The sequence below is a fragment of the Perca fluviatilis genome, chromosome 15 (assembly GCF_010015445.1).
Source record: "Perca fluviatilis chromosome 15, GENO_Pfluv_1.0, whole genome shotgun sequence".
NCBI classification, from domain to species: Eukaryota; Metazoa; Chordata; class Actinopteri; order Perciformes; family Percidae; genus Perca; species Perca fluviatilis.
Window position 1 is genome coordinate 13,910,988 of NC_053126.1, and position 14,320 is coordinate 13,925,307.

A 14,320-nucleotide genomic window follows, 5' to 3' on the forward strand; every position below is an offset into this window, starting at 1 on the left:
TCTGATAAAGCCCAAAGTTGTCTCCTAAACCCCTCCCCCCAAAAGGGAGAATGAATGCGTGTGCATGAGCAGTGATTGACATGCAGTTAGACACCACCCCCCCCCGACCCTGATTGGAGCATCTGAACAGGTGAGGTAGATTATGGTCACACAGATCCATACAGAGTACGTTGGAAATTACAATCTATGCATTGTCATCCTTTCTGTTTTACTGGAACTAATGTATTGAATACATTTTTTTTAAAACTATACTGTTATAAAGAAAAAAACATATTTATAAGAATTACTACTGCCTATAGTTAGACAAGTAGCGCCTGATGTTTCATGTTTATTATATTGCATCAAAAGTAATGCATGTTTACTGATGGTTTTTAGTAATACCTACTAATGTCAACTTGATTTATCTACTGCATCAACTTACCAGTCTGTGTTAATACAGCTTGACCTGTTAAGTTTCACATTTTGTAAAAACTTAAACGGTTTAAGGCAACGGGTTTCCACGCAAATTTCTAGTAAAGTCAACTAATTCGGGATAACAGTATTGTACCTGATGTTTACAGATGATTTATGCATTCTAAATAGTTATTTCCCCAGTTTTTATCAGGTGCTGCAGCATTCAGGAGCTGCTGGCTGAAGCATATTTTACATGACTAGTTTCTATATGAGAGATAAAAATCTCCTATCTGAACCAATATAGAGATCCCTCCTTCAATCTGGGATGGCATGAATAAATGGTTGTGCAAAATTATGAAATGAGACTTACAGGCATATTGTGGGAATATAAACAGTCTACCATCAAGTTGTTTCCTTTTTGAATCAGAAAACTGGATGCAATTGTTGAGGTGAAATGTTTCACAGACTTTTATTTCCACCTTCTCTCTCGGAACCTGTAATTTACATTTCTTCTTTGTGTTTTGTCTCTTTTTTGTTACAATTTTTCTCACTGGTTTTCGGTTTTATCACAGTACACACAAATAAGTGAACCCAAGATAATTATATAAACTGTGTTAATCATATGAACTGTGAACTGAAACTAGATTTTAACACAAAAATGAGTTGAAAAAAAATGATGGCTGTCTACACCTTTTCTCCCACACAGCACATACAGTGCATATTCACCAACATCTAAAATCTCTTTCTCTCTCTCTCTCTCTCTCTCTCTCTCTCTCTCTCTCTCTCCATAATCACAGAGTCCCTCCACCCTCCCACACTCATCCTGGAAGCAGCAGTGCTTTAGCTATGGATTTACCTTAAGCTCTGCTCTGGCCTCAAAAAGTTACAACAGCGACTATTGGCTTCTATAATGATTATTCCCCTCATGGAGAAGTGTGTGTTTGCACATAAAACATTTTGTGTGTAAATGGGTTCAAGGTCATAAAAGTACTCCTGTCGAGCTCCTCTAAACTGTGGGGTCTGCAAATTCTTCAGTGTGTCATAATGTCACTGACTGTTGGCTGAAACATCAATATTGATGAACATCAACAGTAATAAACTATAAAACAGTTACACTAACCCATGGCTACATGAGGGCTTTTTGGGACCCTGAGCAGAATATGATTTGTGGCCATTGGTGTTAAACACAGTACAGCTTCCTGGCCTCAAGTTTGCATCATTTATTATTAGGGCTGTCAGTTTAACGCGTTATTAACGGCGTTAACGCAAACCCATTTTAACGCCGACAATTTTTTTATCGCGCGATTAACGTATAGACAGTTAAAGAAGAATTAACGTTCTTTCGGATCTAGCTAGACCGGAAGCAAAATTACGAATCCCACTATGGCCATGCCAAGACCCACCCTACGATGCAGCTCCATTGGTTGGAGTTAGGCATTTCACCTCGAGTGGTTAGGATAGTGGATTTGTCAGGGGATAGGTACGGTGGCCGGGAAGTGCAATGCAACATTACAAAGAATGAAACACTTTTACATTTTGGAAAACAAATTTACATTTTGGAAAACAAAATAACATTTTAGAAAACAAATTTACATTTTGGAAAACAAAATAACATTTTAGAAAACAAATTTACATTTTGGAAAACAAAATAACATTTCAGAAAACAAATTTACATTTTGGAAAACAAATTTACATTTTAGAAAACAAATTTACATTTTGGAAAACAAAATAACATTTTAGAAAACAAATTTACATTTTCGAAAACAAATTAACAAGATGCAAAACACTTTTACCAGTCCCGAAACAAATTTACAAATGACAGATTCTTCACGGAAAGGGAATGTACCACATACCGGAAGTGATGAGGTTTTGTATACATGTCGCCTTGACTACGGCAGTTATGGATCGAATGCGTCAATAGAGCCGCCATCTTGGAACAGGGGAGGCACTGCCTTATATACTGTCTATGGGCCGTCCTTAATGCATCAGCGTCAATGTAGGCAAAGGTCTAACGGAAATAAAATCACTATAAATCGTCAAAATCTCATGCGATGTTCTAGTTTTTTAAAACAAAAAGAAAGAAGAGACTAATTAATGTGTTAATACAAAGAATATTTATTATAATCAGTTCACAGATATGAGTACAAACGGAAACTTCACCCTTCTGAACTAAGAGGTTCTGCTTCAAAGTGAAGTTTAAACAGACTGAAATGTCCAGGCTCACTCCCCCACTAATGATTCATTTATTTCTGCATGTATTTATTTATTTAACGAGACTTTAAGTCGGTGTTCGTGGTCCACAGTCCGAGTCCCGCCAGACTCCCTTTAGGAAACCTGTGATTTAAACTTCAGCAGGCTGTGACAGTCCGCTCCGTTTAGTCCTGGATCTGATTCTCCGGGCTTCCCTTCCCTCCAGCGGGCCCAGCAATACGGCCTGGGTCTCCAGCTGCGGTGGTGGTCGTTTTGCGCTCCCAGGAATGGGCAGTGAGCTCCAGGTCCTGCAGCTGCAGACGGACTCAGCTGCCCCCTGCTGTAGTTTCGATCCCGGCGCGGCTGTCGATACGTTCCCTGTTTTTCCAATGTTTCCGTCAGGTCCGCGTCATATAAAAACTCCAAACACCGACCACACGTAAAGTCACCATAAACTTCATTCACGCCATATACTCACTCACAACAACACAAATTGACTGCGCTCACCAACAACACCTCATCACTTCCGGTATGTGGTACATTCCCTTTCCGTGAAGAATCTGTCATTTGTAAATTTGTTTCGGGACTGGTAAAAGTGTTTTGCATCTTGTTAATTTGTTTTCTAAAATGTAAATTTGTTTTCTAAAATGTAAATTTGTTTTCTAAAATGTTATTTTGTTTTCCAAAATGTAAATTTGTTTTCTAAAACGTAAATTTGTTTTCGAAAATGTTATTTTGTTTTCCAAAATGTAAATTTGTTTTCTAAAACGTAAATTTGTTTTCGAAAATGTTATTTTGTTTTCCAAAATGTAAATTTGTTTTCTAAAATGTTATTTTGTTTTCCAAAATGTAAATTTGTTTTCTAAAATGTTATTTTGTTTTCCAAAATGTAAATTTGTTTTCTAAAATGTTATTTTGTTTTCCAAAATGTAAATTTGTTTTCCAAAATGTAAATTTGTTTTCCAAAATGTAAATTTGTTTTCCAAAATGTAAATTTGTCTCGAGCTTTGTAAAAGTGTTTCATTCTTTGTAATGTTGCATTGCACTTCCCGGCCACCGTAGATAGGACCTGAACAAATGGGGTTACGTTACCTTGGACGCCTGGCCAATAGTAGTGATATGGCCATAGTGGGATTCGTAATTTCACAGACCGGAAACAAAACAGACACACGCTGCGGCCGCACACACTTGTTTGGGCTTGCGAGCCGCGTAGCTAGTAGGCTCGTCACGGCGATTAGCTTCGGAGCGAGTAGTGACTCTACAGTCAGTGAGAGAAAAAAAGTGTCTCCTCTGTTCTTTCTGACCACGGTGGGAAACCTGTAGCAGGAAAAGTTAACCCTCTCCTTGATTTTACGTTGGTTATGGAGAACGAGAACCAGGAAATGAGTCGGGGGAAACCATAGTCACTATGACAACCAGCCACGCTCGCCTCAGGCATGAGGCAGTACTATCTGCAGTGGAAAATGGGGGTAACAGTAGTTACATTATGTGACAGATTATTAGTTCCAAGTGAGAATGTTAGTGTGAAATTGAACACTACGTATATGCCAATGTTGTTTTCGATAAAAAAAACATTTGCACAAATCAAGCCGATCCACTTTTCCATGTTGATAAGAGCATTAAAACGAAAAAATATAATGGGACAAAAAGAAATCAAGGGACATTTAGAATAGATAAAAATGTGTGATTAATTGCGATTAATCGTGAGTTAACTATGACATTAATGCGATTAATCGCGATTAAATATTTTAATTGTTTGACAGCACTATTTATTATTAATATTGAGGTGTTGTCAAACTTGGCTTTGTTGTCAAAACATTGCACTGGTGCTGATAAATTTGGCAAAATGTTGGTGGACTTTGGTATAGTTCTGCAATACTGTGTATATATTTCGAGCACACAAGTTTTTTCTTGTGTAGTACAATAGATGTCAAACCAGCCAATCAGTGATCACTCCGGTAAAAAAGCAGGTGTAGTTATAGGGATAAAAGACGAGAATCAACTAGATTAACCATTACAGTACTAAGTGCTTCTTCATGAGTCTAACAATACATTATGGCCATTAGGAATCAAGTGCTATTTAACATAAAACATTACTTCTTGCACCTTTAATCTTCCTGCATACAGCTTGGGTGTATCATTTTCAAATTCTACAGAAAAATGAGCACCACTACTTATACCTTCTGCCACACAGCACTTAAAGATTCATACACAATTCAGGGCGTAGCTTTGCCCGAGGTCCGCTGGCGTTTCACAGAGATACTTTGATGTAGACAGATGTACAGTGGAGCTTAAAGCATGCAAAAGTCACCGGGGCTTACCCTACAACTGCTTGTATTACACGATCAGTTCACTGTGGGGATACAAAGTAGGACAAAAGTACACTTTGCTGAAAGAAATTTGGGTTTGTTTTCAGAGTTTAAGAAGCGCGCAGAGACTGACAGAGTTTACACACGGTGTGAAGGTAGCAGGGAGATCAAAATGTACACGCTTGTGTTTAAACAAAAATACCAAAAGCTGGGGAAACCAAAGTAGCAGAGCCTTTTGTAAAACACTTCAGAAACTTCAAAAGCTTACTTGACAGTCTGTTGCTGAAACAGGAGTTTGTTTAGGTTAGACAAAGTTGCAGTGAATCACGGTCAGCAGAATTTATAGGCTTGTTATCTACATTAGTGCTCAAGTAATGAGTGGAGTTCTTTTTACTGCGGTATTACCATCGGCACAAAAGATGTTCATTTACATGAACCTGTCAAGCTCTCATAAATCCTACAAGCGCCACCAAGTTTGATGTTCTATTTCTAATTATTTTCCCACTCCAGCACTTAGAACAGACATTTGAGAAGGTGATCAGCATTTAAAACGGTCACAACTGTATGAGGAGATCATTGTTGAAACACAGTTCTGTGGTATAGGTAGTGCAACTGCCTGAACTTATCTTGAGATATGCTTCATGGTAGTAATGAAAAAGTAATTGAAAATCCTGACACTGAGATGTCTGAGGCTATGCTTCAAAGATGCGTGATCTGGTTTTCAGAGGAAGGCAAGTTCCCGGGCGTCTTGCCTGAAACTGGAACCTGCTAAACATCCTCTGGGGTCTCCTTTTTCCAGGAGACAGAGACAAATACATTCTGCTATAATGACACAGGCTAACCTCCAACACATGACATGCATAATGAGGATAATACACAGGCCACTTATACTCACTAAATCATGCACACACAACCTGTCCCTGCTTAAGTTACGTAAACTTAAATAGATTATACAGACACACAGATCCAGACAGTAAAACTTCCCTTTGATCGCACAGGGATCCACAACTGCCCAGAGAGTAAAATACCAAACCAGGTGATGCATTCTCCATACAATAAGGGGGGGGGGGGGGATAAAATGACAAACACATACTGAAACATTGTGTGAATATTAGAGACCAAAAAAAGAAAGAGAGCCATTTTGTCCCCTCATAGAAAGGTCAGTCCTGCTTGGAAAGTGGTTTGCTGTGTGTAAAGGTAAAATCCTTGAGTTCTTCCAGGCACGTTTCATCTAATATCAAGCTGTTATTCACTGAAACACTTACTGTTTATGCTATGTAGCAGTAGTGTGTGTGATCTGGCAATAGCATCATGGGAAAACTGTATTTAGACTCTGGCGTGCACCTGGTTCTGTATAATAGCTTTATAGTCCTTGGCTTTACATGAAAATACCCACTGATTTTTTGAAATAATGACTCCCAGAACGTGGCTGCCCACTGTACATATCATAACTACTGATAACAGACACTGTTTGTGTGACTTACTTGTCTTTCTCCTAATTATTTAACCTGGATGGTTGAAGAAAGATGCAACATGACTGATGAGACGGTAATATTTTTTATATTGCTCAGGGTTCAGGTTTGTTACTCATACACCGGTTATGTGGATTTGATTAAAGCAATTTACTAAAAGCAGCTCTGCCTTGATTACCAGCTTATTACAAGGAACCAATGGAGTGTTGCTACTAGAAGCTTTCTAAATGAACTTGCATGGCTAATAATAACGTGATTGTACATTGTGAGGAATAAAAAGTAGACATAGACACACTCTCATCTGTGATTACAGTTCATCAAAAAGTCCCATGCATCCTGAATGGGATGTCCTTCCATCCCAGGAGAAGAGTTATAAAACCTTAGCGCTTGATAATACTGCCCAGTGGACAATCAATCAAAACAATCTTATCGACACCTTCAAACTAACACAGCTGTGAATTATAACTGGTAGAAAAACTATATTTTCATAGCAATACAGCAGGTCTAAACAAGAATTCTCCCAAAACTCAATTTTATTATACCTTAATGTGTACACAGGAAGAGTGTCAAATGTATTTAAATGTATGCATATTAGAGCTTCCTCTCCACCTGCCACAACATGTAATCTACACTCCATGCATCAGGTGGTACGCCAAAATGTAACACTCAAACTGCACTGTAATGAGGCCATAATCTGCATATAAAAACACTGGTTGCATGTCAGGTATCTGAACAACAAATAGAGATTGCTTTGTAACTCAGAAATAAATCCTCTGTAGTACAACAATCATAAAACGTATACAGGTGTGTGTATGTGTGTGTGTCTCACCATGGGCGTCACGGTAGTAGGCATGAGTGACACTGCGAAACCGCTCCTGTCCAGCTGTGTCCCAGATCTGCAGAGGATAAGAGAGGAAGATAATCACTGAATAGAGAACAAAGTTTCTATCTTTTTAATAAGCCATCCCGCTGGAGCTCATTGTGAAACCATTCAATTTACTCCTGTGATACTGCATAACAGTGGAATATGGAAATGAGATATGTAGTCCATTGTCGTATGAATTCAGCACTGAAAAGGATCTGTACTTCAAGCTGCATTAATTGTTGTTTTTTTGGCCACTAAGGTGCAGTGCAGCAAGCTGTAAAGACAACATTGACTTGACATGTTATCACCATATACTATATGTCTTAGTAAAGGGTTACCTATGCAATTAGCATTAATTAGGAGTCATGTTTACTTGCAGCTGATTAACTAAGTCCAATATTTTTCTGCTATTTAGTGCTGGGCAGGTAGCATACAGTTGGGGTTTATCAAAGTGGTAGCTGGAAACAAGGCTGATTATTATTAAAGTTTATTTAGATAGGGACAGATACAAAAAACATAGATAAGCTTAAACAGTCATCTGATGTATGTATCATAGTGTTTTTAGCTGAAGCTTATTCCCAACACTTGTCCCTAGTAGGGCTTTTGGTTAAAATTAAAATTACAGATTAACATTATTAAAAGTAAGATAGAGATGAAATAAAATGGAATGAAATGAAAAAGGAAAGAAAGTATACAGAGAGAGCACAGTGTAAAAACTAAATATGAGAGCAATAATGTTCCTGAATTAGCCACAATTTGGTATTTTGTTTTGAAGGTGGCTAATTTTGGGATACATTTCAAGTGGTCTAGCAGAGAGTTCCATAATTTTGCCCCTTTTACTGAAAACACAGTTTGGGCAAATTATGTTCTTTGGAAAGGGATACTACAATTGCCTTTTAACGCTGCTCGGGTGGTGGATCTGGTACCACTTTGCTGTCTTGTTATTGTTTTGCAAAGGGGTGGGGGAGCAGCGTTATTTAGGCATTTGAAGACCACTTTAACAAAATGAAAGGAGATAAAATTAGCAAAACTTGAGTGATGAAAGTGAAGAGTGAAGGCTAAATTATGCCATAGAGCTAATGGGAACAACCCCTTTTACATTACACAGTAATTTGATCCATTGTTAATATAACAAATATTAATTCATACAGATTTAAGGTTCCCAATCCTAATCTGTAGCTCAGTCTGAGTCATGATATCAAGCTGTCAGCTGTGGTCATTTTCATTTTTCCCATTGTCCAACCTCAGTGGAATAAGGCTAATTAAGTCCCTCTTTTTCCTATCAGGCAGCACTGTCTCTCATCACAATTTGGTTCCAATGGCAATTACATGTTTCTCTCTTCCTAGAGCAGACCTGTGCAGGTTGATGGTTGCTTTATTTTTATTTTTTTAGGATTTTTTCTGGACCCTCTCACTTCTTCTTCTTTCTCTCTCTGAGATGCATCAGCTTTGCTGCTGGTTCTGCCTCCTAATTGCTCCCCCCCCCGGGGCAACATCCCCCCAGGATCCAAGTAGTGTTAATGAAGAATGGCAATTACTGGAGGAAAAACAACTCTCCCTTTCCCTGTTTGTAGGCTACAGGGTGCTCTACAAATGGACTTTGAGCCAATTAACCTCAAATGAATACATTACAGAGCAAAGGCCAACTCCACCAGCCTCCACCAACTCCTAATTAAGATCATTAGGGATGATTCACATTACTTGCTCTGTGAGAAATATCAAACATGAGTTGTTAGTAGGTGTAGTGAAATAGTGAAAGAAGTGTGGAGTAGGGAATAAAACTCAAAGCCTAATAGAAAGTATTTATGGAGATGGATAAACCCTAATTATCTTTAACAGGCTTTTTGTACAAAGATCATTGATTTCTTCACAAAACAAGGCCACAGACAGATCTTTACTTCATCTTGTGCGATAAAGGACATGCATCAGGCACTGCTAAAGCTAAAATGGGTATTATCTTGGAGACAGGTGTAGTTGAACACAGGATCTGACAGGAGGCTAAAATGCCACAAGGGTTAGAACCTGATTCTTATTTAGTTTACACCTTTCTCTTGATGACGACTCTTATAGAAATTGTGTAGAAACAGGGGTTTGATGATTGTCAGGATACAAGTTCTTACCTGGAGCTTCACCTTGACTCCATCAATGTTCAGGACTTTATTCTGGAAATGAAAGCAAGGAATCATAAGTGACAGTGCCTATATTTAAACATGTTTTCCAACTAGCAACAACTTCTTCAGTGCTAGAGGAAACAACCTCAGGTGTCAGTTTGTGGTCCGACTGAACTGTCTCTTCCTCTCATCAAGCAGCCACACTCTCGTCTCTCCATCAATATTGCATGTCTCCACCTCACTTTGGCCCCTTTTGATGAAGTCTTGCCTCTTTCCATCAGAGGATTAAACCCTTCTGCTCTCCCTGCCTCCTTCCATCTCTTAGGGTGACATTCCACTGCTCTCAGCTTCGATCTGCTGCACCACACAGCAGAGTGAAGCTTAGCCAAATGGATGTGCAGTTTCCCAGGTCAGAGGGTGACTATCTGGAGAGCTAGATGCACAAAGGTTAAACAACCTGCCATCAAATTCAATCTAAATAATGCCAGGGGTTGGTTCAAGTTAAAAATGACTTGACTAGCTGTAAAGTAGAGCTGCTATTAAATGCATGCAAAAAATGTGCCTTATGCCCATTGGGTTCAGGTGACATTCCAAATCATAAGAAGATAATTTGACTCTAAAAATAATTGCTATTTACCAAACATTACAGTACATATTGGGCCAACTTGTCCCTGTAGCCAATTTGCCCACTTGGCCTATGAAAAGATGGGACTCGGACATCTTATTGATCTACACTGTGAGACCAACGCTACACTTCCACAGCTTCCCCAGTTTGCAACTAATGATTATTTTCATTATCAATTGATCTACAGATAATTTTCTTGATTGATTAATCATTTTGTTTATAGAATATCAGAAACTAGTGAAAAATGCCTATTGTAATGAGCCTAATGTGGTACTATGCAGTATTACCATATAGAAAGAAAAGCAGCAAAGCAGGCAGAAATAGAAGAATGATTGACAGTTTTGCATGAAAAAGACTAAGGGCCCTAGCTTGCACTCAGCGCAATTGCCTTTGTACACCGACGCATGTATCATTCCTATTTTGCACCCGACGCACAGCGGACCTTTCCCTCCACAGACGCACGTCGGTAAATTAGAGAATGTATTTGCGGTTCAGCAAAAAGAGGAGGCGTGTTCGGGCGCAAACGTTCCCTGATGCTATGTTTCAGAAAACAATTCCGCCACTGACCAGGAAAAACCTAGTCTAAAGTCAGTGGCGCGTTATTCAGATGCTATTTTAGGGGCACATGCTTGGCCATAATGTAGCGTGCGCACAACGCGCATACACCTTGCTTCCCTCATCTACACGGATGCAGCAGTTCCCATTTTTGCAAACCATACATAATAACAAGGAAAGATATTAGTGAAAATGCGCTTCAGGTGTTTGGATCGGTCAGGAGGCACTTTACAGTACAGTCCTCAAAAAGTTGCAGCATTCTTTGTGGCTTGTTGTGTTTTACACAACATTTCCATGAATCATGGATGTGTTGATGACATAAATGAGGAAATATTAGAGGACTTAAGGAGACGTGATGTTGAACTACGGTGGGATTGGACACTTGAGGGTCCGGAGGAAGGGGCACAACAGGAGCAGGTGCGTCTGGAGGCCCACGCTCCATGGCTGCAGCAAACCTCTCCAGACTTGAGGAGATGCGCCTGAGAGGCCGCAGCAACATTGCCACCCGGCCAAGACGGGCATTTATTACTTTGCCGCATCCCGGACAGCTCCCACTGGTGGGCGCCAGGCAAATCCGCCGTCATAATAGCAATCCGCCATGGAACAAGCGCGCCTGCTCTTAAAGGGAATGTGAAATGATGCTCTTATTGGTTATTTTCATGTTACGCCCAAACCACACCTAGCTACTTCAGACCAACCCATTTAAGATTTGCATCGGGCGCAAGACTCATTTATCCCGCCGGTATAATAGCAACAGCGCCCGAGATCCGCCCACAAAGCTACTTGCGTTTTGCTTTTCATACTTGCGTTTCAGATCGTTAAAATAGGGCCCTATAAGTCTACAGCCATGCTAGCAGCTCTGTAAAGTTCTACTGACAATGCTAACATGTATAATGTTTGCCTTGTTCCATCTAAGTTTAGCTTGGTAGCATGCTATTAGACATAAACAGCGCAGCTGAGGCTGATGCTATTAGCTTTGCTGATATTTGGTCATAAAACAAAGTATTACATACATACAAGTTTGGATCAGGTGATGGTGAGATGAGGTGATGGCCATCCTGAGGGAGAACATGAATGCCTGTACCAAATCTAATAGCAATCCATGCAATTGGCATTTCACTCAAAATCACAGATTTGAACCTGAACATGCAAATATTGTGGCAATTCATCTGCTTGATGTTTTACAGATGAATTGTCCGCATCATACTCTGAGCACTATGGTTATCCATACCAAACTTCATTGCAGTCCATTGAGTATATTTGATTTATTTCACTAAAAACCAAAAATGTTAACCTTGTGGTGGTGCTAGAGGAAAAAGTCATTAGGGTCTAACCTGATCATTAAAGTCTGTTGGATTCATCCTCTGAGGACTATGGAATATACAACATTTTGTTTGTACAAACATTTAATGACAATCCATCAAATAGTTGAACAAGAGGTGGCCCGACATTGCCTTCCACTAGCTAAACTGGACTAAAAAAGGCTAGGAATGATTAATCTATTAACAAATAGTTGCCTTAATTTTCTGTCACTGGACTAATGAATTAATAAACTAATCGTTTGACTGTCCTGAACATTCATTCCCATTTTTCCGTGAGCTGGTGAGTGCTGTAAAAAATAAGTGGTCAAGATGTTCTTCAGTGACCCACATATAGACAATGTGGATTACATCACCTGGTGCCACAGCAATGCTCCAAAGCCCCCACACACACACACACAGCATAATCCCCTATTGAATTGTTCCTGAGAGCTGCTGCTGACCTTCTAATTTCCCGATCTCCGAGGAGAAACAGAAGATATTCAATCCTGACAAGATGCTGCTAATCTGCCAAAAGAGCACTTAGAAATAGATACGTACGGTCTTTGTTGATGTTCGGTTGATTTACCTCTCTGAGAGTCGCAAAGGAGGAATCTCATACATATTCACGAGCAAATCGAGCTGTAGTTTGTAAGTGTGCTCTAATAGGAACCAGAGTCTCAAAAGACTACCTCCCTGTTGTTGTTGTTGTTGTTGTTGTCACTAAAAACAACCCACAATGTGCTTGGAGGCTTCATAAATATTTAGTGACCCAGTAAAAGAGGCTCATGATAGCACCGTGAGGTAGTGAGGATTTTGGGTGGTTAGTTGGGCTTGATTGCAATGATAATTATGTTGGATTTGCTAAGCGGAATTACTTGAAATCAGCCAGAACAGGGCATAATAAGACAGATTTAATGAGCACTGATGGGATGAGCATGATAAAAAAAGTATTTAAGCATCTTATACAGTACGACTACTGTGGTAAAATAAGGAATTAAGGTATTGTAGATTACATACTGCCAACCCCACTTCATTGTCTCTAGAGATGTTCCGATACCGATACCAGTATCGGTATCGGCTCCGATACTGCCTAAAACGCTGGTATCGGTATCGGGAAGTACTGGAGTTTATGCACCGATCCGATACCACGTAATGAAGCCCTAAAGAAAATCTACGTTAAAGTAGTTTATTTATGTTCTTTTTCATTAAAACTATAAAAGAAAGTTCTGGGGCATTCCTTGTTTGCGTTTGTTCATGTTTCACAAAGAGTTTAACCTGAGCCAGACCGACAACAAAGAAAGAAATCATATCACATCCATACAGAGATAGTAGTATACAGATGTTAAAACATAATGAAATATATGACACGCTGGTATCGGATCGGTACTCGGTATCGGCCGATACACAAGTTCAGGTATCGGAATCGGTATCGGGAAGCAAAAAAGTGGTATCGGACCATCTCTAATTGTCTCCACTTTACTCTCAAAACTTCCACAAGTTTAAACATCTTACAGGCATCTGACAAAGATGCCCCCCCCCACACACACACACAAAAAAAGGTACATGAGTAATTACAAATGCATGAGGAGCTTTCAGAGGGGCCCGTGAAGTGTGAGCCAATAAAAAATTAATGGTAGCAGCATGAGGCAAAGAACAAGAGCATGATGGCCACAAAAAGGTTGTGTATGAGACAAATGAACTGTTCTGATAAATATAATGAGAAAAGACTAATATGGCGCTGTTCCTCAATGTATTTTCTTTTGATCTGAGAGCTCAATGGTGCATTAGGCTGCCTGGCCTCAACACACACATCAGAAATCAAAGCAATGGGGGGAATAGGTTAAGAACTGAGGGCAGGGAGCAAGGCAGGAATTTTAGTATAAGAATTCCAAGTCATGCTGAAACAGACATATGCACACATCAAACATATTCAACCCCTTCAACCTCCCTGCTTACAGAAAGGCTTTCATTTTATCAGCTGGTTTTGATGATGATTATGATACAAGATTGCCCCATTCATACTAAGTGGTGGGCATTACAGTTTGTCATTTTATATCGCAATATTAATACATTTCATGGTATAGTACATTTGCTCAAAATCAATTGAATTTAAAAAAAAAATCAAGATGGGAATCTATTTTTTGCTAATCCAGTGAATTAAATACCTGATGAATCAAGAAATATCTCCACAGTGCTGCAAAGATCCTGTAAATCCAAATTTCTGTCATCTTACAGTATATATAATCATATTGCCCAAACCTATTTCACACCAGTTATAAAGCATGACTAATCCTCTGTATCCCTTCTTCTCCATCGTCCTTTTTCTTACACACTATCTGTTGTAGCAGCAATCCTCCGCCTGGATTCAGATCATAATTAGCCGTCTACTGTATACTCATGTCTCAACATCAAGTTGACATATATTTTTATGTCAGGAAATTGAATAAGAGAAAGATCTTGTAGATCCAAAAGTTGCCTTGAAAAGAGAAACAGAGAAAA

The 14,320-nt window shown here is 39.3% G+C and overlaps 1 protein-coding gene across 1 annotated transcript in view; it reads right to left on the bottom strand.

Annotated features, from left to right (window-relative positions):
• The window catches only part of LOC120575451 (ras-related protein Rab-26-like), a 66,420-nt gene that overhangs the window by 26,651 nt on the left and 25,449 nt on the right, over nt 1-14,320 (bottom strand). The window contains exons 3-4 of the mRNA XM_039826248.1: nt 9,350-9,391; nt 7,194-7,260 (exon numbers count right to left, since the gene is read on the bottom strand). Coding sequence (XP_039682182.1) covers nt 7,194-7,260; nt 9,350-9,391 — 109 coding nt within the window. The remainder of the gene's footprint in view (nt 1-7,193; nt 7,261-9,349; nt 9,392-14,320) is intronic.